Source organism: Drosophila mojavensis, unplaced genomic scaffold (assembly GCF_018153725.1).
Source record: "Drosophila mojavensis isolate 15081-1352.22 unplaced genomic scaffold, ASM1815372v1 contig_49, whole genome shotgun sequence".
Lineage (NCBI taxonomy): Eukaryota > Metazoa > Arthropoda > Insecta > Diptera > Drosophilidae > Drosophila > Drosophila mojavensis.
This window is the reverse complement of record NW_025318872.1, coordinates 1,745,182-1,772,097: the sequence shown is the minus strand read 5'-3', so window position 1 is coordinate 1,772,097 and position 26,916 is coordinate 1,745,182. Positions and strand designations below refer to the sequence as shown.

General features: G+C 38.1%; 1 protein-coding gene across 1 annotated transcript; it reads right to left on the bottom strand.

Moving 5' to 3' along the window:
* Window positions 1–179: 179 nt before the first annotated feature.
* Window positions 180–24,919, bottom strand: LOC6577907 (transcriptional regulator ovo). The gene is made up of 2 exons (XM_002003802.3): window positions 24,206–24,919; window positions 180–2,503 (listed from the first exon to the last, which is right to left on the bottom strand). The coding sequence occupies exon 2, from the start codon at window positions 2,329–2,331 to the stop codon at window positions 568–570; it is 1,764 nt and encodes a 587-aa protein (XP_002003838.2). The 5' UTR covers window positions 2,332–2,503; window positions 24,206–24,919; the 3' UTR covers window positions 180–567.
* Between the last annotated feature and the right edge of the window lie 1,997 nt (window positions 24,920–26,916).

Below are 26,916 nucleotides of genomic sequence, written 5' to 3'. Positions count from 1 at the left end.
CTACTCAACACTAGTGGGTGTCTTTACAAAATTGTTAAGAGTAAATAACGCCAGGTGGCGCCACCACAAGCGTCCATTTATTGGCGCTTCATAACGTTGCACTTAGCTTATCTACCGAACACTAGATGTCGCCATTGCACCCAACAGTTCCTAAGGAAAATTCATAACGTTTTAGTAAATTTCAAAAAACTTGTAACTTTTTATTAAACAGTGGGCGCTTGTTTTTGTTATTTTCGTACATACGTCTCGCGTCGCTTTGCATATATATACAAAAAATACCAATGCTTAAATAACTAAATTGATATAGTACATTTGCCAATCTTCAACTAAATATTTTCGTTTCCTCTCTTGTTTGTACAATTCGATATACACATTAAAACATTTAACATACAAATTACAAATTAAAAAATACAAAATATATAAAATATGCACATACAAAGATATGTATGTATATATTTATATTTGCAGCTAAACAAGTGTTTGTGTTGTTTCGCTGCTCGCTTCTACCGTATAGGAAATTGTTGTCATCTGCTTCAGGATTGGCTGCGATCTGGGGCTGAGGGACCTTCAGGGCTCCTCCTTGAGCGTTGGTGTTTCCCTTGCTGCTCCTTCTGCTGCTGTTGTTCCTTCTGCAGCTGCTGCTGTTGTAGTTGTTGTTGTTGTTGTGGGAAATAGTTTGGAGGCAAGCGTCTTCTTCAGCTGCAATATGCACTTGGACTCCTCGGCCTCTGCCTCCAGCTGTCGCGCCAGTTGCTCCTCCTGCTGCTGCTGCTCTTCGCTGCTGTCGTCGCCCGACTTGGCACGCTCCGTCTGCAGTCGGCGCAGCTCCTGGGCCAGCGTTTCCGCAGACTCCGACTGCGTGGGCGTATGCGAGGATGTGGGCGTGTGCGAGGCGGAGCAGCTGGACGAGGCGGAGCTGCGTGATGTTGCCAATGGCAGTGACTGTGGCTGCTGCTGTTGTTGCTGCTGTTGTTGTTGTTGCTGCTGCTGCTGCTGCTGCTGCGTGACCTTGCCCATGAACGTGCGTATCTCCTCGAAGTAGGACTCCTCATTGGGATTCTCGCAGAAGCGTCGAATGCAATGCATGCGCTCGCTGACCCCACTCAGGGCGCTCAGCGAGACCGCATCCGACTCGTGCTTCTTGAGATGCCGGTCGAGATTCGTCTGCTGGCCGAAGCAGCGCTCGCAGATCTCGCACTTGAACGGGCGCTCCTTGTTGTGGATGTTGCGCACGTGCCGCTGCAGATTTGAGGAGATGCTGAAGGAACGTTCGCAGTACTTGCACTTGTAGGGCTGCTCGCCCGTGTGGGTGCGCAGGTGCCGGGTGAGATTGGCGGAGCGCGGAAAGACCTTGCCGCAGAACTTGCACGTGTAGCGATCCTTGTTGCGCTGCACGGGCAGTGAGTTGCCTCCGCCTGCCGCAGCAGCTGGGGGCTGGGCCTGGGATTGGGACTGCGCCTGCCGCTGCTTGGCCTTGCGCGAATGCTGCCGCGATTGGAATTCCTGCAGCTGCGGATGCGGATGGGGATGCGGCGTAGGTGTAGGCGTGGCCGTGGGCAAGTCCAGCTTCAGTTGCTCCAGCTTCAGCTGATGCTGCTGCTGTTGCTGCTCGCTGGGCGGCCAGCTCAGGTCGCTCTTCTTGAGCGGATGGCGAAACGCAAACTCCGGCGCCGTCGGACATGTCGCGCCCGTTGGCGCGCCCGTCGGCGGCGCGAACACATTGCGATACTGTAGCGGCAGCGTCTTGGTCATCGCCTCCAGCAGCGTCGAGTGCACGCCAGCAGCGACAATGGCATTGGGCGCTGGCGCTGGGGGCGACGCGGTGACGCCCTCGCGCAGCGCACGCAGCATCTTGCGACTCATATCGAAGCCCAGGTCGGCCAGCGAGGCGGCTATGTGATTGTTGTTCAGCTCCTTCTCCTTGCGCTGCACCGCCAGCTCGTTGGCGAACAGAATCAGATTGCTGTTCTCATCCTCCAGCGGCTGCGGCTCCAGCGTCTCATCCTCTTCTTGCAGCTTGGCGGGCTGCCGTCGCTTGTGGGCCAGTCGCAGGTCCAGCGGCTGATCGTAGCTGCTGCGTCGCTTCGCCTTGTTGCCATGATGTGATTGTTGTTGTTGTTGCTGCTGCTGTTGCTGCTGTTGTTGTTGTTGGTGTCGCGCTGCTGCTGTCGTCGTCATGCTGCTGGTGGCTATGGCCGCCGTCGTCGAGGCGGACAGATCATAAGGTACATGTGATATATACGATGTGGGTATTAATCCTAAGGCAGGGTAAACACAGCCCTGTTTTGGGCTAGGAAGCATCTTTCTTGGTGAGTGGTCTTTCTCTCTCATAACTGTCAACTGATTCACTTGCGTTGCTCTTGTTGTTGCCTTGCTTCAGTTTTGGTGGTGCTTTACAATAGATTCTCGTCTGCTTTCTCTTCTTCTTCCTATTATCTGCTGATATTTTTGTTATTTTTGCTGTCTTTGAGTTAAGAAATGTTCAAAGGCAGGATTTATGAACCTGTTGAAGAGACAGAGAGATGCGAAATTCATTAGAATAATTTTTTTTTAATAATGCAATTATTTATAAAAAATTGTAAAAATAAATCGAAAGGGAACGCAAATGACACGAGAACAAATAACAAAATTTTGTATATAATAAATTGAGAATAATTCCCATTTATAGGTATATTTTTTAACAAAGATATAATAAAAGAAAAAGTAAATATTTTAGCATTTCTTAGTTCCCTATAATCTACTATATATCAACTTAATCATTGGATTATTTATAGCGTTCAAATGTTCACCTTCATTTTGTAAAACTTATTTTATAAACTCTTATAAGAAGAATTACTTATGTATTTAAAAATTAAACGTCTGCCATATAAAGCTATGTCGGACTTTCCACAGTTAGTCTATATAAAGAAACAATTGTGGGAGGGATTGAGAGAAAGACAGCGAGATAAAGCGAGAAGGAGAGAACTCTAAATATTTTTGAATAAGTAAATAATATTCGATTCACTTATTCTTCCATACGCATACTTCGACTATCCGATGAGCTGTGCAACATATGTATATTAATTAGCCCCATCGTCACAGCATTCGACCTTTGCCTAAGACAACATTCCATCCAAATACACAACCCAAATATTCAAATCCATATTCTTATCTATCAGTTGTCCAAATAACTAGTCCACTGAGAGAACTTATGTATCCGCCTAATAGAACTGTTGATTAGTTAGATACACCCTGTAAAACATAATACATATATTAATATTTCTTAATTATAACGAATATTTATTCATCTTCAGCATATTCCCTATAGCCTAAAGGGGAGCTACACTATTAATATCTCTCTAACTATTTGATATTTCAATTTTGTATGCCATCGATCGTGAGGTAGCCCAGTTCCAGATGCGTCACATCATAATTCCCACAGCTGTGCAGGTTCTAATAGCCCGGGGTAATTCCCATCTACGTCATGACTTTAACCTAACGGCATAAACAAAATGTAGAATAGGAATGCCTTAAGTGCAAAAAAGTAAAAAAAAAAAAAAAAAAAAAAAATACCAGAAGATGAAAAAACACATAATTGTCTTAAAGAGAACTTAATTTTCATGCGACAACTAAATTCAGTTTCAGCTGCTGTTTTTTTTATACATTTATTTTTTTAACTAACAATTTTCTTCTTTTATTTGGCGCAATGCCAAAACCCCCCAGTTTAAACAATTGTTCTATTGTGTGTTGTTTTGGAACGGAAAGAAACAAGAAAAAAAAACATAGTAATAATAATAGAAGAAGAAAAAAATACGAATGCTAACGGTATCTAGAGTGACGATTATGTAAGACAAAACAGACCAAAGAAAAAAAAAAACACTGACAAACATCTATGTATACATTAGCAGAGGGCGGAGCGAAGCGGGAGTGAGGGTGCGGGGGGTGGGCACACCATTTGCCCCCATGGAGGTCGTCAGTTTGAGGTGCGTGCTGCGTAGGCTGCAGCTTAGCCAAACAGTCTGAGGCAGTTGCCAGCTGGAAGTTTGCCTCTTTGCCACTTGGCCTCCAGGCAGATGGCACGCCAGTCATGTGAACCAGGCAGCAGCAGCAGCAGCGGCAGCTAAAACAAAGCCACTGACAGTCGACAAAGTCAACTGCAACTGCAGTTGCAAGCAGTCAATGCGCTCTTCTTGTTGCATGACAGACTTGTGGATACTCTGGAAATAATTCAATCTTTTACTGTTCAGTCTGCATAACGCTCTCTCAGCGCCGACAACTGTCAACCCAAGCTATAGCTATTAAAATAAAAACTTATAGCTCTACCATATCATCTCTATATGTCAGCTGTATGGTTTATTGTTCTTATTATATCTCTATGCATTGAATGCCTAAGAAATAGGCTATACAACTATATCTTACTGTAAAATGTTTCTTATATTTTATTGGCTAATGAGTTAAGATTTAAAAATATTAAAAATAAATAAACATAAATAAATATATTATATTAGAATTTATTATAAAAAATAAATAAATAAAACATATAGATTTATGTTTATATAATAAAAAAATAAAATAAAAATAAAAAAATAAAACTGAAAAAAAAGGAAAAAAAAAAACTAAACTAAATTCTAGTATATTCAAATATATTTATATTAAAATAAATAAATAAAACATATAGATTTATGTTTATATAATAAAAAAATAAAATAAAAATAAAAAAAAAAAACTGAAAAAAAAAGGAAAAAAAAAAACTAAACTAAATTCTAGTATATTCAAATATATTTCCCTTCAAGGTCAATGATTAATGTTAATTAAAACTAAAATATATATATGTATGATAATGATATGTATGATGTATATGTATGATAAATATACAAACATTAGAAATATTATATAAATTAAAACATTTTGCTACAAAAAAAAAAAAAAAAAAAAAAAAAAAAAAAAAAAAAAAAAAAAAAAAGTTTTAATATATATCATTTATAGATTTGTAAAAGATATTTGCAATATATTAACATATTTTAATAAAGGAAAGTCATATTTAAAGGATTTATAAAGCTAAAAGTCAACTCGAAGCTGAAAAATATAGCGAGAACTAATTACTAAAGCTTTTATCGAGTTGAGTTAAGTTGAGTTGATATGAATTACGTACTACTCAATATTGCAATAAGTATTTTGTATAAGATATACTAGTTATTTTCCTCTACCACATCTTGCTACAAATTACAGGGTATCACATCAACAGCCACTGCCACACGCTGCAGCTGTAGGCGTTCAATGAAGCTGCAACTGTTGCTGTTGTTGCTGTTGCTGTTGTTGCTGTTGTTGCTGTTGTTGCTGTTGCTGTTGTTGCTGTTGTTGCTGTTGCGCTTGCTATCTAGAACAGAATATTTCACGAGACATTCTCCGTGGGCTGGTGCAGCATTTAGCGGCTTCAGCCGCTACACACAATCGCACAACAAATTGCCTTTTGTTGCTGTTGGCCTAAAACTTAATTAGCCGCATTTGCTGCTTTGATTTACTGCTTTCAGCCATTTGTAAGACTTGAAATATTTCTACCCAAAAAAACAAAAAACAAAGCAAAAAGGTATTTGGAGCTTGAGAACTTTTGCGTTGGCCGCCTCGTTGATGACATAAGTTAGCTGATCTGCGATCTTAAAACAGATATTTAACACTCGCAGCTGTTAGACTAGAGACAGTTTAGTCCACGACGAACTTGAGTCATATTTTGAGTAGCATCGAAGTAACATTCGATTGAATCGATTTGTGACTAAGTCAAAACAATTTAGCTGAGTGATCTTGATAGAGAGAGAGAGAGAGAGAGAGTGTACATGTGTGTGCGAGTGAGAGAGAGGGAGAGAGAGAATAGGCGAGCAGAGCGTGAGCGAGCTGCTAATCAATTTGATTGGTCAGCTGAGATGATCAGAGCTGATCTGATCATTTATAATTAAGTTATTATAGATAAGTGCGATTAGAAGGTGAACTTCACTTGGGTTCATGTTTCAGTTAGCCAATTACACGAAACTTTTTTGCATCTTACTAAGTTAGGTCTATGGGAAAGTCTAATGCTAAAACTATAAATGACTATGGGAATTCAAACTAATATGGGCATTAATACTTAAAAAATGTAATCTATTTTCATACACTAAATAGAATATTATATAATATAAAATAATAAAACATAAATATAATATCTAATATATTTTATTTTAAATGCAAACACTCTTTTACAAATGCGTCTGCATCTTGAGCTCCCTTAAATGAAAGCAGCAAATATTTTAACGCCTTTTCCCGGCAATTTTCAATTAGCGAAAAGACGCGACATGGAAACCTCTTCAAATGGAATTGCATATCGATGTGTTTATAATTTGTGGCTAACGTGCAAAAGTGGTTGACAATTATGGCCAACGCTCTGGCCAGCCGACTGCATCATCATTAAAGAGAGAGAGAGAGAGAAAAAAAAAACGGATGCCCAAAGCAGATGATGATGGGGAGCAAAGGAAAAAAAAAACCAATTAAAGAGTAACAAAGTTTAAGCGGACCGACAGCAGAGCCAACGACGACGGCGACGACGACAACGAGAGCAATGAAGCAAACAGTTCAAAAAACGGCCAGTGAAGGTACAACAACAACAACAAACAACAACGTCGCATGTTGCAAAGAAAAGTGAAATCAAAGTTGTAAAACCGCGAAAAACGCAGTCAGGCAGACAAACAGACAGCGACACATAACAGCAACAGCAACAACAACAACAACAACAACAACAGCTTACTGGCAACGCTCCAGATTGGAAAATGTCCAGTGGAAGATGTCGACAGGCAACAACAGCAACAGCAGCAACTGCAATGTTGCCTATCTTGGTAGCCACATAGCTCAAGTTGATGCCAAGCCAGCATAATCAGCCCCCACAAAGCCGTTGACAATACTCGGACGAAGAGATTAGCTTGGTCATGCTCAAAATGGATCACACCGTACCCATCATCAAAGCCAGCTTACAGCAGCCGCACCACCTCTCCCTCCCAGCCACCAGCCCCAGGCATCAAGAGCGGCAGCAGCCTTATGATTATGTATATACCCTCAAACAGGTAGTTGAAGAGGAGTATCATATTTACTGCAATAGCTGAGCTGGAGCTGAGAAAGTGACAGTCGTCAAATAATGGAATGTGTTTGGCTTTTCTCTATAGATCGGATGCATTTATATGTTATTAAATCTTTTGACTAAGTATAGATATAGCAGAGTTCCTTTAGGCGTGAAGAGTTCATCTCAAAGCTATATTTATTCCATGGATAAACTGCTTTTTTTTTTATACATTTTGATTATGTTCTCCTATATCTAGTGTTATCCGAAATTCAATGATAAGACTTGGATATACCACTAAACCAAATGATTCAGAGTGATTCAGAGTGATTTCAGAGTGTGAGGAAGAAAGATCTTCATCGATTCTTAACTTCCATTTCTGTATGAGCAAAAAACCTTTCATTCTCCTGGGAGCGCCTATCACAAAAATATATATCAAGTAAATTCTGTACGATAAGATATTGTGGCATTTATCATAATTTATTCTTATAGCAGCCAGAAATGATAAAATAGCCTTTCTCTCTGATAGTAACAGTAAGAGTGTAAGAGTAGAATCCCAAAATCAGGGTATATCCCTAGTACATAGTATTTACTCTTTTTTATACCTTGCTTCATGTTAAAATAATTATCTAATAGCTAATCCATGCAAATCTTTCTCTTTTCAGTGCATTTCGCTACAAGGTATCTAGCAGTCAGGTAATATGTTCAACCAAAGCAGTGTCTTTTTCTTCATTTTCCTCCATATCGCAACTTCTGTTTACAGAACTTCTAGAAGTAATTGATCCTCTTCTGCTTAAAATTTGGCTTACAATCTTATCATCCCCTCACTCCCTTCGTGCTACAGAGTATCTAGCAGTCAATCAACTTGTTTTGACTGCCCACCAACTTGGTCATTAGCCTGCAGCTGCATAATTATAACGCCAAGCGGCAGTCAGCATTAGCAACTTAATCATCGCCATCAGCATCATCATGATCATCATTATCCTCATTATCATCTGCATAATCGTCATCATCTTTGTTATCCACATAATCAGCGAGTGGCTTCGGTTACGCTTGTGGTCCGCGCTAGGAGCAAAGCATAATCAACCGCAACGAGCTAACAGTTAACCCAAGCTAAAAACTATAGCTAAAACTATAGCTAAATACAACAACTATAGCGAAAAGTCAAGCTGTAGACGAAGCGACGCGACGCGAAGAGACGCGCAATGAAAAACGAGAGTAAAAATCCAAAGCGCAGCCGCCGCGCATTGAAATGGAAAATTAAACCTTGTTACATCAGTGCAAAAAGCAAGATGCAACAACAACAACAACAACAACAGCAACAGAGACGACTGACAAGCAATGCGGCGACAAACGTTTGCTGGCAGGATCCACAAGCACAAACACACACACACACATGCACATATATACTCACACTCTCTCTACACACACGCACACTCAACTCATTCACTCTCTCGACTCGCATCCATCTCGAACTCTAACGAGGCAACCTGATACCAAAATCGTCACAACAAACGGCCAAAACAACAACAAACAAACACGCAAAGCTACAAACATAGAAACACAAACACACAGACACACATACACTCACTACTCAGATATGAAGTCAGGCGCAAGTTGAGGCAGGTAATGAAAATAATATGCGGCATTTATTTTGGAGTTCCAATTGGAAGTCATTCACGCATGTGCAGCTTGGTTCCTAATTAGAAATACATATTGGTTAGTAAAATAAAAAAAAAAAAAAAAAAAAAAAAAAAAATTATACACTCTTTTAAGAAAAACTGAAGAACAATATTAGATTTAATATTGAGAAATATTGCAAGAAAACGTTTAGAAAATGTGAATATAAATATTAAAAATTATAGTTTTGCATGAAAATTTGTAAACATTTTTTTGAAATATGGCAACGAATTAGATATTATATATTTATCTATATTTTTTGTTTCGGTTCCTTTAAGGTGTGTTATCTGATAAGTTAATCGGGTGACTTTAAGGGGCTATGCTTCCATCATCATATGACGTTTATAATTAAAAGCTATAATAAATAATAGTTAACTTAACTACTATTTGTATAAAAAGTAATAAAACTTTTTATAAAGTATTTAGTACCTTTCATAGAGCATAAAAAAAACCTCAATTTCTACCTTAAATAAATTTTTGTTTCACTTTTTTAATAAACGAATAAAATGCAGGCTCATAGAAGAATTATTAATAATGATAAATAAATAAATAAAAAAAAAAAAAAAAAAATATATATATATATATATATTAACAAGCTGAAACAATCTCATCAGACCTAAGCCATCTGAGCTCTTGCGAATGCTTCATAAACTATTCAAATTCAAATTATTAGCCTCAACGCCATTTCTCCAACTGTGAATGATTGCAGAAATTGTTGCAGATTAAAAGTTGTTGAAAAGAAATGCAGCAGCAAATGCCACACATCAACAAGAGCAACTGCAGCAGCAGCAACAACAACAACAACAATTTGCAACAAAGTTGGATGCGTTTTGCAGCTGAATGGCTGATGATGTTGATGATGCGACTGCATTGGAGCAATCTGTACCACTTTTCCTTGCGCTGGACACAACAAGTGTAGCGGCAGCGGCAACAGTTGCTGTTGCTGCTGCTGTTGCTGCTGCAGTTGCTGCTGCAGTTGCTGCAAAAGTCGCAAACACATCTCCAAATCACGTCTTGCCGCGTTTGTCGTCTGCGTTACATATCTCGTTGTCTAGATTGGCTGCTCGACTGCCAGCCATAGTGCGCTGTGTAAATGTATCTGTATCTGTGAATGTATCTGTTGCTCTTGCTGCTGCTGCTGCTGCTGCTGATGGCTATAGCTGGCTATGGTCTATGGCCTGGATGGTCGTCAGCGGCATAAAAAGTGAGAGTGACATCGGAAATTGTTTCATTTTTTAGCCAAAACGAAATTAACAACAACAAACACACACACATATAGGATGCTTGCCCCGCCTCCCACTCTGCCCCCTCTGCAGTCTTGCTTCGATCTAAGCTCGGTCGTTGATCGTTGGCCAAATGAATGAATGTCGAAAACTGTATCGACCACAAACTGTTCGCACAGAGAGCTACTTGCCGTCAGCTCAGTGGCTTAGCTCCTCGACTGTGGCAAGTGCTTTCCCAACGGCCGCCAGGCTGCTGCAAGTGCCGCAACTGCTGCAAGTGCTGCAACTGCTGCATCCTGTTGTTTGTTATAGTTTTCGACGTTTTATTTCTTACTTAAAGGCTGTCTTTTTTTTTTTTTTTTTTTTTTTTTTTTTTTTTTTTTTTTTGTACTCTTGTTTTTGTTGTGGCTTTTGTATTTTATATAACTAAACGTCGCAAGCGTCCAGGCTCAGCTTTCGGCCAAACAAATGTCTGTTGCATGTTGCATGTGGCAGCGCTTAAATAATTGAAATTTTTCACCGCATTTCGTAGGTGCAAAATTGGTCGACTTGCAGCTCGACTATCAGTTGAGCAATTTTTCTTCTTCTTGTTGCGGGACACTTTAATGCTCCTCTGTTTAGAGCGCTCATTTGTAAATGACAATCAGGCCAACGAAGTCTGCTGGCCAGACTTGGATTTTATTGAGCTGCTGCAGCTGCCACATTGCTTGCTGGCCTGATATACGAGCCCGCGCACTGGCCCTGTGGGCGGCCAGCCTCTTGGAGGCGCTTATTAATATCCGACTGCGAATATCTGACATTTATTCTATATTTAAAGTTAGTTTTATATGCCACATGAGTTACCGACTGCAGTCTCTATTATATGCGACTTTAAAGCTATGGATTTTCGAGCCATTTGAGCTGATTGCAACTGGAGTTGCTCTGGTAGACTAAGGGATACCCTGCAACATATTCAGGAGTTTTAGAAATAGGTTACGCAAGTAGTCATCAAAGAGTTCAATACTTTGGTATTTTCTGAATATTTTATATTTCAGCTTGAATTAGACAAGTGTGCGATCAGGTCTCCATATAATTATATTAGGCATGATATAGTTATCAACAGATAAATGCATTTCTTTTCTTTGTGGTCTTACGCTACGTCTTACGTCCTTGTTATTAGAAATTGTTTATCCTGAGCTCCCATTTTCAATGTGTTATGCAAGATATATTTATTTTATTTTATTTAGTTTTTTTTTTTTTTTTTTTTTTTTAAATATTCATAGTTAAACAAAATATACAAAAAAAATAAATAAATTTAAATTTAAAAATATTAATATATTTGGTATTTGTTTTTAATTCAAATATAATTTTTGTAATTAATTTTTTTTTATATATTTCATAAATATTGCTTTTGATTTCTTTAAAAATACTTTCAAGTTTTTTGTAATATATGTAAATAGTTTTGATACAAATATTGGAATTTTAAAATATATAAAATTTTAAATTAAGTTAAAGTACATATAAACTTGAAAAATAATACATATGTACTGTTGTTCATTTTTAATTAAAGCAGAGTAGATTGTTTTTTTATTTTCAGTGTCTAACACTATGTATAAGACAACTCATCATAATTAACTAGAGCTGCCTCGGACTTGATTTCATTTAGCTTTGACTCTCATTTGTTCGAAGCTGATAGATAAAGCACTCGCTGGACATGCAGAGCCACAGCATGCAAGGCATGCATTTGAATATCCGTGTGGCACCCACTCGCTCGAGTGAATGTTGCCCAGCGAAATTTTGAAAGTGTTTACGAGATCGAAACTAGCCGAGTGACGAGAGACGAGAGATGAGAGCTGTGGGCAAAGAGTCAAGGCAAGCAGCAAACAGCAAACAGCAGCAGCTGCAGCAGAAGGAGCAAACTTTATATTCAAATATTTAATTGTACGAAACACTTAAAGTTAACAAAAAGAAATAAATACATTTGTGCATTTCACGACTTCATCAGAGACCACAACTCAAAGAGCCGAAAAAAAGCTGCTCCATTTGATTGCCTAAACGCTGATGCAATTAATTAAAATTTTATTTCTTCATTGAGCCTCGCACTTCTGTCTATCTGACTGACTCTGTGTGTGTGTGTGTGTGTGTGTGTGGAAGCAACTTATTTGATATAAATTTATTACCACATAATTCAGTTGCAGTTCGCCTCAGTTCGTCTGAGCCAGGTGATACAATTATTCCAATAGCCAGCCAGCCAGCCGGGCAGCCAGTTAAGCTTGTTCTAGTTGAAAGCGATAGCCCGAGCTACCCGGCCAGTTTTGTCGCCAGTTAAGGAGGGAAAAAAAAACACAGTCAACACACATACAGTCTATTAGATATATATGAAAAAAAAAAAATAACGAAATAGAAGCAGCAAAAAAAAATACAAAATTGAAAAGAAACCGTATCAACATTCACATCATAAGTAAACCAGTTTGCACCTGAGAGAGGAAGAAGAAAGTTGTCTTGGCCATTTTGGTGGCTCACAATAACTGCATCCAGTGCATGCCTCACATGAGCACATCTATGAATCCCAAGGAGCCCCAACCTGTGCCTGTGACTGTGCCTGCGCCTTGTTAACTCTGCTGCGGGCGTCGAACAATGGCCAAAAACCTAACTGTAACATGGCTAACATTTTTTCCTCCTCATCCATAAGCATAAAATATTGCGCACATCCCGAAAACAGAAAACAGAAAAACAACAAAAGAAAGAAAAGACAAACAAAAAATTGAAAACACATTCAGCAAACGTCGCATGTCCGAATGCCTCTCGCTGCAGGCCTAATTATATTGCTGGCCGAGCCAATTGCAATCCCCTCCTCCTCACTTTTCATCTGCTCTGCAGACTTTCGCCCCCGCCGACCTGGCTTATGAGCAGGCAACAACTGCAGCAGCAGCAAACATGCGGCTACTGTTTGGGCCACGTGCGCTGCCAACATCAGATTAACCATAAATCAAATTGGTAACGACCTAGAGATATCCTGTAATATGCATTTGTATTCAATTATGAAATGCTTTTGAAATATTACTATATTAATTACTAGCAAAAGTTGTTAAAAAATATATATGAACATATATAAAATATTGTTTACACATTTTATCTATAATTTAAAAAAATTATTAAAAATAAAACAATTGTAATTTTCGTTTACATTCTTGTCTACTTCTATTCTGAGCTGTTTGCAAATTTTGTGTCTAGATTCAACTTAAGCTTTTGCATATCTACGAAGCCAATGCTGGCCAGAAAGTGAATGGCTTTCTTTCACATATGCATCCGCCTAGACTGCGCATAAATCTTATTCGTTTTATTCATTCAAGCTAAACAGACGCTTGCCAGCATTTAATGCTGTGACTGTGAAAAGGATTGATTACTGATGGTTAAACGAGACCATCTGCATTTTAAGTAATATTTTTTTTTTTTAATTTTAAGAGCTTTAGCTTAAGAGCTTGCTTTTCAATGCTTTCAATAATTATTTCAGTATATATTTATTTATTTATAATTTATTAATATTTTCTATGCAACATTCATATTACAATTTAAATAGAGTTGTTATAGCTTAGCTGAACGGATAAAGATATTAATTAATTGATTACTTAAAAACCATTCATAAACTGTAGTGTTAAGCCTCTATATAGGATGAAGCTATTTATTTACAATTAATAGTTATAGTGCGAAAAAAAAAAAATATTCACTCTAAGATCTGAAGTATTCTGCCTCTAGAATTAATTTTGGACTACATGAAATGAGAGTGAAGTTAAAATATTCCCATTTCATTTATGTCAATTCCAATTGATTCCCATTAATTTAATTTCTCATTATTCCATATTATATTATTACTATATATTCACTGTCAATAATTTCCCTCCAATATTTTTCACTCTCACTTATCTCCACGTCTTCCTCTGATGCTCTAGGCTACAGGGTATTTCAAATACGACAATCAATGTGCAAATTCCAATCGCAGCTGCCACTGCCACTTGGCCCAAAGTGAAAGTGCTCCAGTTGCTGCGTTGCGTCCGCGGATGTCGCCATCGAGCGCCAAGTGCTTTGACTCCTCCTCACACACGCTCAGCCCATCCCGATCCCCGTTCAAGCCGATTCAAGACGATGTGAGCCGATCTCTGGGCAGCAGCTGCTGCGTCGCACTTGCTGACAAGCTGTTTGTGTCGCACCCTCTTGTCGCGAATGCCATGCGCTGCCACGCCCCGCGGCTGATTCGCCCGCCTTTCGCACACTGAGCCATGGCTGTGTGCACATTGCAGAATAATTGGCCCCGACTGGGAGCTCAATTAGCGCTGCCCGGGCAATTACATTTGACGGCTTTGCACACATGTTCAGCATTCGCTTGGCTCTTATTTTGTTTTTATTTTTCGCTCCCGCTTCCCCACCCCTTCTCGCTCTCCCTCACTATTGGTTCACTTATTTTTCCAGTGTTGGTAAATTGCCTAAATGCATTAGCGGCATTCGTCGCGCATGGCTTAAATGGCTTTTCCTTCCGGTCACCCAATGCAAAACTTGATCTTGTCAATCTCAACTCAATTCTGAGGCCTCACAGCGACAGTGGCTTATAATTGCATACGCTCAGGCGTTAAAATCGGCCGAATAACAGTATTTCAAATCGATTAAGCTAATGTCTTTTTGTATAATTATTATGACATTATTATTCGCTATCTAAAGTTTTCAATCAACTGGAAATCGATAAATATTTGACAGCAATTTGTTTTCAATACTCAACGGTAGTATAATGAAACCGCGCTAAAATTAATATACATATATTTATATTCACTATCTGAAACTTAAATGTGTGAAATTCAATTCAATTTAGGTTGTGCACTTTAAGAGCTGACTAAATTAAATTGCTCACCTTTCTCATCTCATCACATTTGATCGCCTTATCGTCACTTTTGGTTGGTTGGCTTTTCAGTCAAGCCACATTTTAATATTGAGAGACTTTCGGAAATGCAAAAGCCATAACTATTAAAGGTGTAAGGACCTCAATCAATCAAGAATATTTGATTTAAGACTTTTTGATTGCTGGCATTAATCATATCAAGTCTGATCGAATTATTTTATGCATGTACATATATTATAAATACTATATTTATGTATATTATAGAAAGCACAATTTACCATATGATTTTTTAATTATCGGCTTGAAAGCGTTTCGACCAGTGATCAAATCAATCAACTCTGCAGGCTTTTAAGATTTTATGAGCATCAAAAATTGGATTCGCATTAAATGTTTATGCTATTTTCAAAGAACTATAAAAATATGAACAAATCTGCTCCATCCTGCGCCTTGAAGCCGTGAACTGAACAAGCTCAAACAACCAATTAAATCGATCACAAATTTTCGATTTTCTCACCTCTTTTATTGCCTTTACACGCTCAGCTACCCATGGATAACGACTAGATGGCTAATATCTCACATCTTAATCGGAATTTATACTCCGAGCTAAATTTTGCTGATTACAAGCCGAGATTGCCATTCCACATAACTGAAATATCTTCCGAAAATAATCTCTGAAATGCGCCATTCCATAAGTAGATGAAGGTATTCAATTTTGGCTCGTTACGAACCGCATCGTATCCCAATTTTTGGTTTCTTGTGTGTGCTTCTGTGTGTTTTTGTTGTGCTGCTCTGCACCCACTTACATAAAGTCGACGCAAATGAGCCACTGCCATGTCTAGCAGCCATTTTGGCCACCGCACAACCCACATAGTGCACATAATGTTAGCAAATTCTTGAAAATTGCCCACAAGCTAGCCCACTTTGCAACTGGCCAAGAGCCAACAATGGAGCCAAGAGATAAATGAAAACAGAGAAAAACAGAAAAAAGACACAAAACGTATTTCGGGGCACATCAATTGTAAAGCCAAGTACACCTGACTCTGTGTGTGTGTGTGTGAGCCCATATATCATGGGACAAGCATGGTAGCAGACAATATGCCATGCTAAATGCGCTACAATTAGAGGAGAGCCCCCAACAACAATTCGTATCAGAAATGCGAAAAAAACGAGACGCATACACACACGCACACACACACTCATTTGAAATCTAAAATTTCACACACATACGAGGTGTACGAAGTTAAGATTCAATGCGATGATTACATATTACTCGATTGTTGTTGTTGTTGTTGTTGTAGTTGTCTGCAGAGTTTTATGGTCCAAGGTTAAATGCTTTGACTGGGGCATCAGGAAAGTCTTGTCGTTGAAGGGAGGGCTGGGGACCCAAAAAGAGAGACAAAACGAGAAACTTTGCGACTTTGTGTCGCTTTAGTTGAAGCATTCATTGTGTTGTTGCTGTTGCTTGCGGCACAACTTCATTTGATTTGCAGTGAATATTAAAGCAATTTGTGGGATTATTTCCTATTGTAATCAACGGTTATACAAATACACATACCTAGATACACATGTATGTGTCTACTCATCAGTGTAGACGAGACACATTCAGACAAAAGTCTCACTTGTCTTGTGTCTGCTCTTTTGGGCCAACTCATTTTCAAGTACAAACAATAACAACAACAACAACACCAACAACAACAACAGCAGCAGCAGCAGCGACAACTCTCTTGATGACGCCGTACTGCACGCTGTCTTGTTTTTCCATGGGGTTTACGGGTCTTGTGGATCTCTAATATGGGCAGTTTTTGTTGTCATCTGCTGCTGCTGCTGTTGCTGTTGCTGTGTCGCCTGCCTGCGGCCAAAAAATGACGTTTATTTAGCTTTGTGTATGTTTTATCTAGTTAGCGTGAAAATTGCTCCAGTTTTTAGCTGAAGTTGATTTTATATACCCTGATGTGTGGGACATATTCGCTATGTTCTTCCAGATGTGGCTGACATTTTGTGTATATTAAATTTGATTTTAATTTTATATAATAATGGATAAGAAACAAAATCAAAGAAAATTCATAAATATTTTAAATTAATTTTAAAATTTCGTTTCATTTGATTTCTTAGTAAAAATAATACATTGATGTGATTTTTGATTTTTTCTTCAATTTGTTGTTCATTATAAAGGCAATATTATTAGAGAAAGATATAATATATTACAATATTATATAAAATTTAATTTCATATCGTGTTAACATTCCTTTAGAAAGATGTTTCCTCATATTTGTTACCTATTACTAACTGAAGAAGGAACTAATTAAATATCATATGATATATAAGAAGAGTCCACTCCAAAGTAAGTTAGAGTATTTAAGCGTCCTCATAGTCAAAACTCTCTTTCTTTTCTTCAACTTTATATCGCATGCGAGATCATGATGTGCACAGATAGCAAACTTGATCAATGATGGGGCGCATTTATGATTCAATCTGTGCGACATAGAATATCATTTTTATTTTGTTGTGTTTTTTGCTTTGGATGTTGTATTTTACACCTTTTTAATTGTGAACACACACATACACGCACACACACACAACAATTAATTAAAGCTCTCTCATTGCATTCAAGGTCAAAGCGGGCCTGAAGCGCTCTTGGATTCAATTTGATATTGTTGTTGTTGTTGTAGTTGTTGCTTGGTGTTGTTTAGTTGGTTAATTTACAGCTTTAAATTAGTGTAGTTTACTTTCAAAACACTTTACTTTTGCTTTCAAAATACGCGCATTGTTGTTGTAGCTGTTTTGTTTTTGTTTTTTGTTTTTTGTTTTTTTTCCTGGCTTATAAATGGGTGGGGTAATAATAAAGCCAAGTTTCTTAAGTAGATTCGCTCAGACTCGCCTCGGCACAGCCAATGTGCAGGGCCTTTGAAATTTATGTGCGACCCAGGTAGACAACCAACTGCAGAACGTTAACAATCTGCTAATGATTGTCGCTCCGAAAAAAGATCTAAAGCAAATTGAAGCAGAAGGCGAGCTTCGAGCCATTGGGTGTGGCAGCAGAACGTCTTGAATTGAGCTCGGATGAGTATGCAAATTATAATTATTGACGTCTCTTGCGTATGCGAATAACTCGATTGGGAAGCATTTTTGGCAAAGTGCGCTCACACACACGCAGCAGCAGCTGCATTGCAAATATTTGAGTGGGAAATGGTGAATAAATTGAGCCGGCAGAGTGCAAAGTTATGCGGAAGATTTGCAGCTGTCAAATGCGAGACTTGAGTGAAGAACTATTGGATGTTAGAATAATAGCGAAATACCATGAAAATATGCAAATCTTGGAATAGTTAGGCTTAAGAAATGAGATAGAAAGAGAGAAAAAGAGCGAATAAAAGATACATTGCGTAAATTCTATAGTATTATTCAATTTGATATTTGACAGAGAGCGGGAGAGAGAGAAATAGAGAGAAAGAGAGCAACAGATAATCAATTCTATAATATTATTCGATTATGATAAAGAGAATAGAGAGAGAGAAAGATTCGATTATAATCGAGATAGAGAGAGAGAAAAAAAGAGAGAGAGAGAGAGAGAGAGAGAGAGAGAGGGAAGAAAAATAGACAGAGTGAGAGTAAGAGAAACACAGTGCGTAAAATCTATAGTATGATTTGATTATGAATAATAATATAGAATTATAAAGAAAGAGAGACAGATAGAGATTCTAAAGTATTATTTGAATACAGAGTATATCAGAAATAGTGTCGGAAAATATGAATTGGTATGATATTAAAAGTTTAGTGTAATCCACTAGTTAAGAATATATCCTTATATAATCGATCTGCCCTAGTCATCTAGTTGTAAATTAGATTTGCACTTGAGTTTTTTGCTCTTTTCTTGTAGTTTGCCTTAAAAGCCATTTAAAAATATCCGTTATTGCTAACATAACCATATGCTATATGCCAAAGCATTATTTTCCAATTAGAAGGATCTATTAATTATTCTAAACTCTTGTTTTTATTCAATTACCTATTCATATATTAAGAGCAAAATAAATGAATTAAATTGAAATGGCTCAATATTAATTGAGAATAATTCATAAAAATTCCCTATGTTATATATTATATCATCAATCGATTTCTATACTCAAGTAGTTGCACGAGTTAGTTTTGTAATCATCTCTCATACAACTTTGAAGACTTTATATATTTTCCACTCTTTCTCTCTCTCTCTCTCTCTCTCTCACTAAGTATATCTATCACAATGTATATATATATTTCTATTGTAAACTTCTTTTTCAGTCAATCAAAAGAATGACTAAAAATACGCAAACCATTTGCACCTTTCTCTATTTGAGTTTTCGCTCTTCTCTCTCTAAATATAATAGCATAGGCTACCCAGTGTCCATATAGAAATTTTCCATGCCCAGTTTTCAGCCAAGGAAGTTCCACATTCACTTTAATAGAGGATGCTCATCATTATCTAACTATCTATAGGTAAACCAGTTGCAGTTCAGTTTACGACTCAGTTCGCTATTTATTTAAATAGAACGCCGCAGCATTTACGTAGTATTCCACTGTACCTGTGTGTGTGTGTGTGTGTGTGCAATTGCCGTTCCAATTAGAATAAAACTCATCTCCTGTGCTGCATTGCAAATTATCTTACATAAGGCTACAGCGGGGCACCTTCATGTATGCATACAACAATAAATATATCTATCGATCGTTCTAAATATACATATTCTATATATATAAATTGCAGATCTATTGGCTCTCTGCGACAGTGGGGTACAGTGGGCTGCAGTTTAGCCTGCTGGCAAATGATTTTCATTTAATCGATTTGCGTATTGCGCATAGCCGTAATTGCATCAGTCGAGGGGGGCAATGAGGAGGAGGGGGTCGGCGGCATCTAAACTCGGGCAACTTTCATTGCGAGGTCGTCTAGAGCACCGCGAATGGCGCTGGATTGGTAGGCCTGGTTGGGCTGCCTGAATGTGGATTAAGTGTATGCCGAGGCATTAGCAGCGGTGCGCAGCTCGATTCGGAAATTTTAAGATCTGAATGCGTCGCAGCCTCGCGAGTGATTTGTTTTTTAGATTTTCAAAGTGATTGCGGTTATCCCAGTCGGAAACGCAGTCATCGTCATTGCGCCAACTCGAAAGGCAACAACAACAACAACAACAGCAGCAACAACAGTGAATTGAAATTGAAAACGAAATGTAGTAGAAGACGACGACAAGGCAGTAGCAGCAGATTGAAGGCAGAGAAAAAATCAGCGCACATTCCAAGTACACACAAAATGTGTAACGCAATCAAATCCATCGTTTCCGGTTTAAGACGCAATTAACCGACTGCGGATCACGTAGATGCCCAGACACCATTCACCTTGCCAGCAAACTCATCTCAACTCATCCCAAGATCTGGCCATGTCTGGTCATTGTATATATACACGGATATATATACATATATGTCTCTCTATATGAACGTCATGGCCAACAGTTTTGCAGTTTATTCACAACATTTCACTTATTTCTGTAATTTCAGTTGTGTTTTCCCTCTCTCTCCCACGGCCTTTTCCTCTTCCCCACTCGACTTTTGTAATTGGCATTTTGAATGTTGCAGACGCACAAATTTTGTTCGATAGTTAAATTGATGAAATGTCATAATTTTTGGTGCGTGTGAGTTTTTTTTTCTTTTTCATTATTTTTTTCTTAATTTTCCAGCAGCCAATCGCTTAGAAAGTTACTCGATTTTCACAGTCATAACAGTTGGCCATGAAATCTGATGGGTTGAGGCAAAAGTGCCATTCAAAGACTTTCAAGTCTTAAATTTAGAAAATACATTTTAATTTGGGAATATATCTATATATATATATATATATATATATATATATATATATATATATATATATATCTGTTTCGAAATATTCTATAAAATCGATTGCAATCATGGAGGCAAGATGAGTTTAACTCAAATATATATGTATACATATATTCTATATATGATATATTGATTTATGTGGATTGCTGTAGGCTGTATATTCATATAAACTATTAAACTCGAATGTATTTCAAGGAAATTTAAAATGTGAGTTTATAGTATTGAATATGATATCATCCAGGCCTTTAAGACTCTAGTATAAACGCATTTTTTAAGTGTTAACAGCTTTTAAACCCTCATATAGTCCGTCAGTGTATTATCTTTTATATCCATATAACCATTTAAGGTTTCATCATTTAAGAAGGATATGCATATCTCGTGTGTACGATGCTAAGAATATTTTAAAACTAAATACTCATTGAAATACATGTAAATCCGCTAAGGATAACGTTTATCTCTAAATACTATATTTTTTTCCAGACTAATTCTTCTCATAATCTATTCTTTTCTTCATAACTCTTTTTCCGTAAGCATTTCAAGCATTTCGCCGACTTCTTTGCTCTCTTTCTCTCTGCCACTCCTTCTCTTTAGAGACAGAGACATCTCTCTATTTGTTTAGTAGACAGCTAATCAAGTATTTGAGTTTTACATTTTCTTTCCTCTCACTTCCGTGTTAATAACTAAATAGATCTTTTATGTTAAAGGCTTATGACTCTAGACCGCTTTCTATTTGTACGCCTTTAAATTCCTGTATCTCAACAGAACCATACACGATGGCTCACATATAGGAAAGGATACCAGCATCTCCAACTAGCTTGCCCTTGACCCACTGCACTTTCTGCTCTACTTACATTCAGCCCAAAACCTGTTTCCATTCTATACGTTCAATTCGCATCAGTTAATCTCGTTAAGAGTAGTAGTTCGGCTAATCGACTGTACATAGATTCGCCTGATTTCGATGTTCTTTACAGCCATTCTAAACAATCTCAAACTAATTAACTTCTTAATGAAGTGTACTTCCAGCTTCCACCTTCCACCTCTGTCCAACCGTTCATTCAGCTGGGCTCAACCTGTCTGGGCAAGCCGCTCACTCAACTCAGCTCATCTCAACTCATTCACTCACTAGCCTCCAAGATCGTAAAATTAATGATCTGTTTTGTAGAGCTTCTTCTACGCCCATCTGCCACTTCCATATCGAGAGTTCGACTGCCACTGCATGACCGCGACGTAGACCAATTCGAAGAGCAAAACAATTTAAGACAACCATCAACTTCTATTTAAAATTAAATTAACCTGCTTAATTTGCCAGCCCCAGCCCCCAACCTCAGCCCCAGCTTCAATCCATTTGCCCCATCCCCAATCGATGCGAGTGCTGAGACGCGCCCAAAAACATTCACTCGAAGCAAATGAAAATCGAAAGGCGCTACTAATCGCCCCGTATGCCTATATAGACAGCTATATCCACGCACTGTCGGCTGTATCTGCATCTGTTGGAGACGTCTAAACTCTGGCCTGCTCGAACATTTCGTGCATTTAACGCACAAATGACCCGTTTGGACACGGCTCTTTGAGGCCTGTTTTGTTTTTGTTTTTGTTTTTTGTCTCGGCTTTGATATTGGATTCAATTCGGAATGCCGACCCTTTCACCCTTCACCACGAAGGCTGCTGTGATGGCCAGCTGGCTGCCAAATTTAGCGAAATTCGATTTGATTTTGATCGCTCAATTAGCGTAAAAGTAACATGTCAAAGCTATTAATCACTTTCGAAAATACAAGATCAAAAAGACGTGCAACAATAACACGAGACACGAAATCTAAAAAAATATTGCTCAAAAGGCAGAAAATTATGCCAGAAGGCTTCAGTTATAAATACCCTGTTATATAGTCTAAGGTATTCAGTTATAAATACCCATTTATATTATCTAGAGTATCTTTTTTTATAGTCCACTTCTGCAAGGGTCTGATGTGCTCATAAAAACTTATCTCAAACTGTTCATCACGCATTAGAGTTTATCGCTGACTGATTGATTGATTGATTGACTGTCTGACAGCCTGACTGAACATTCAGAGCTGAGCATTCATTGCATGCGTGAAATGAAGTGTAAAAAGCTGTAGTTTCTTTAAAAGTAAGGATTTCACTGGTAATAGGGAAACTGAATATTCGTTTAACTGAATATTCGTTTAAATCGGGAAAAAATAACTTATATGCAGATTTCTTAAGCTATATTAAAGCTAAATCCCATTTAAATCTATCTTAAGCATAAACCCTCCTTCAGTCCACATTAATATCAACACAACATTTTCGATTTCTTGCTTCTTCTAACCTCGCTTCTGCCTCTTATATCACAGTAGCTCCAGCTGCCATTCGCAAATATTAATCTAAAATTAATTTAGTTTATGCGGCTCAGAAAATACTTCCATTAGCCTGTTGCCCTTATACATGCTAAAGATAACAATAAAAATGAGAAACAAATAAAAAAAAAAATAAGAGAAAAAAAATTAAATATATATAATAGTAATAATAAAAATTGTTGCTCGTGCCGTTGGCAAAAGTGCGTGAATTTAGGCGTAACCCGAAATTATATAATTTATTATTTCTTTTGATTGGCAACAATTAAAAAGTAACTTGAGCTCCATCTGTGTGGCCGCAAATGTATCTGTGCCTGCTAAAAATGTATATATATATCCATATATGTGTTTATATATGTATATCTGTGTCTGAATACAGCTATAGCCATGCTCCCTCTGCCGTCCCCTCCCTCCAGCGTTTGAACAACTCTATTCGCGCTGTTTTGGCCGTTTGAAGTCGAAAACGGCTGCGTCATTGCCCGAACTTCAATTTCATTCATTCATCAATTACAATGCACAAAAGTCGAACGGAACGCTGAAGCCTTGAATCTTGCAGATACATAGATACAGTCATAGCTGTAAATGTGTGTATGGGTGTGTGTATGTGTGTGTGTAATGCTTGTGTTTGACGTTAAGTTTACTATTTGTCGTAGATCCTGTAATTGCGTTGATTTAGTGCGCGCTAAGCTTTAAGATAGTTAAATGTATCTTTGAGATGCATTAAGCGCAAATGTGTATTCGTCTGTCTGTATATCTGTGTGTGTGCCATTTTATAGCTTATTTGTTAGTGCTTGACATTAAGTTTAAGATTTATTGCAAATCCACTAATTATGCTTATTATATGTGACTTGTACTACAAGGTACTCTATTGTATCTTTGAGATATGTATCTTTCTATGAGTGTGCTTGAAAGGAAACACTTATAGCTTTGTATTTCCGTACTTAGATCCTCTGATAGATAATTGAGAGCTGCACTTCCAGCTACTCATATGTATCTTTGAGATGCATTAACTGTAACTGTATCCTATGTATCTTTGAGATGCATCAACTGTAACTGTATCCTACAGCTATTGACATTAAGTTTGAGATTTATCGTAGATCCTGTGATTAGGCTTATTAAATATGAGCTATACTTCAAGGTACTCGAACGTATCTCAGAGATACAAATGCTTGCTACTTACATGCTTGAAGTTGTATATGGTTGTAGTTGTTGTTGCAGCATCAATTTGCTAGCCTCTTCGAGTTTAATTGTACAACGTAGTCTAGTTGCTGCTGCTGCTGCTGCAGTATTTGTTGTTGTTGTTGTTGCTGTTGCTGCTGTGACTGCTGCTGCTGTTGCTGCTGCTGCTGCTGCTATAAAATCCGCACGGATATCCGTTGGCCGGCAGGAAGAAATCAACATTTGAACACCGTTGGCGATTGCAGCGCTTTACGGATGTTGATAACCTGCATTGGCATTGGCTATAGCTATATAGAGTTGATCTTGTTGTTGTAGTCACTGCTGTTGTTGTGATTGTTGTTGTCATTCTGCATGGGAGCAACAGCAACAACAAGGAGATCAGCGAGCTGCAAAGCCGACGGCGCGTGTGAAAAACGTTTTCTAACACTTTTTTACACCGTTATTTTTTAGTATTTCAAATACTACTTTTTTTTTAGTTTTTTATTGAAGAACATTTATGTATTTATAGTTTTGTGATAGTTAACAGCTGCTTGAGTGATGTTTTGTAGCAAAAGCACATAGAATGGAAATATGAAGAATTTTTCGCTCTATTAATAATTCTTAAAAGTTACGTAAATGTCTATAGGCAGTTATCAAGGATTATTTATATATATAGAAACACGTTTAAAAACTTAATATTTTTATTCCATTTATTTTTCTTAATCTTTGTATTAAAAGTAAGTTTTTCTATTTTGTTTTTTTTTTGTTTTTGTTTTTTTTTTTAAATATTATTCTTTTTTACACTTTATACAAACTAAAGACTTGATTTTGTTGTTGTGGCTTTCTTTAGTTGGCTGATGTATGATTCCGTTAGTTAGCTAATATTACTACACTAATTAACTGTAATTGTCGTATTATTCTCGTTGACACGAATCCTAGCCGAGCACTTCCCAGTTTCGCTTAATCGGGTTGGCTTATATTTTTTATAATTTCATTATGGATTGTCTCTTTTTAATGCCTGCCCATAATCATCATCAGCCATGTGCTTCAAGTTGTTGTTGTTGTTGTTGTTGTTGTAGCTTTTCCACAGCTTAACTCACTTTGCATTTGCATCTGTCACAATTTGCATTAATTGCATTTAAGTATGCAGTTATCATTGATTTAGCACCGATATCCACTTATATGTGTATATAGTTCACATTCGTATGCGATACAGCTACTGGGCGCGTCCAAAACTTGATATATTATTTTATATAGAAGGTTTTTCTTTCTATTTTGTGTCATAATTTGTGCCAGCTTAATGGGATAGTTAGGAATCGAAATCTTTTATATAACACGTTTGAATTTATATTTTAGTTTTTGCTCTAGTTAGGAATGTAAAAGTTGCAGATTTGTAGATTAAGTTAGAGTTTAAGTGTTGGAAAAGTTTCGTATTTATTTCACATTAGTAGTATTTATTTTCTATAGTAATATTTATTTGCATAATAAATTGATAGAAAATAAACGTTTTTCTTCTCTTTTAGTTGACCAATTATTCAACTACATTTGCACTATTTATTTATTATTTATTTATTTTTTGTTTTATTTAAAATTATGTTTGTTTTATATTTCTGAATTTTTATCAACACTGGCTGAGAATAATCCTTGAGCCACGCCCCTTGCAATACACTGCACTGCTACATTTCCATATTAGTCGAATGTACCGTTATCTTTTAAGTATTAATCGCGCGCGCTTACATCGCGTTACGTTACGTTACGTTGCGTTCAGTGTTGGCTTACGTAGTTGGTCGATCGTCTGGGTTATCGTCTGCTGTGGGGCTGCTTGTGTGTGCTTTCGTTGTTATTGTTGTTGTTGTAATAGTTATGTGGCGCTGGTGTTGCGACCGACAAGCGACAACACGACCAATAGCTTTGAGACCGTCTCACGGACTGATGATAGGCGGCTAGCGCGCAGCTTCACAGTCAGAGTCACTGGCAGAAGCAGAAGCAGAAGCAGAAGCAGAGGCAGAGTCGAAGTCGGAGTCGAAGCGTCGTCAGAGTGCAAAGCGATTTCGATTTCCTAATAATAAACGCAAAATAGTCATACGGGCAGCAGCAACGTCTTCTGTCTATGTATGGGTGCTCTGAATGAATACGAAAAGAGCCGCGAGTCGCGAGACGAGCAGCAGAGACGATGAGTTCCACAAGCAGCAGAGCTAAGCTTAACAGCAGAGCAGCCGAAGAGCCGAGCACAATACAGAGCAGCGCAGCGACGCGACGCTCAGCGAGCTAAGCTCAGCATTTTGAGGAAGTCCAGAGACGATGCAATAAATCGAAGCTAATACACTTCTTTCTTAATGTAGAGCACACACCACAGATCGAGCGATCCACAAATCCACACACACACACGCACATGCACACAACAGAAACGAATAGAGCAACTGCTGCGAGACGACGACGACGACCACGAGTGAGGCGACGACGACGACTATGAGTTTGACTTCGCGTTGCGAGTGCTCGGCTGCCTAGACAAGTTTAGCGGCAGCGACGCTGGCAGACAAAACAACAAAACGGTAAATGAGGCAGTCGCGTGCATCCTGCACAGCTGCGCCAACCGTTTTTTTACTCAATGAAAATACGCAGTCGCTGCGCAGTCGCTGCGCAGTCGGCGCTGAACTGCATTCCAATTGCATCCGAAACTGGGTGGAGATCTTCCGCCCCAGCACGAGTCGCAGCGACACGAAGCCGCTAAAA

Bases quoted from the DNA above. Each gene is read 5' to 3' on its own strand.
- LOC6577907 (XM_002003802.3), bottom strand. From the start codon at position 2,331: ATGAGAGAGAAAGACCACTCACCAAGAAAGATGCTTCCTAGCCCAAAA.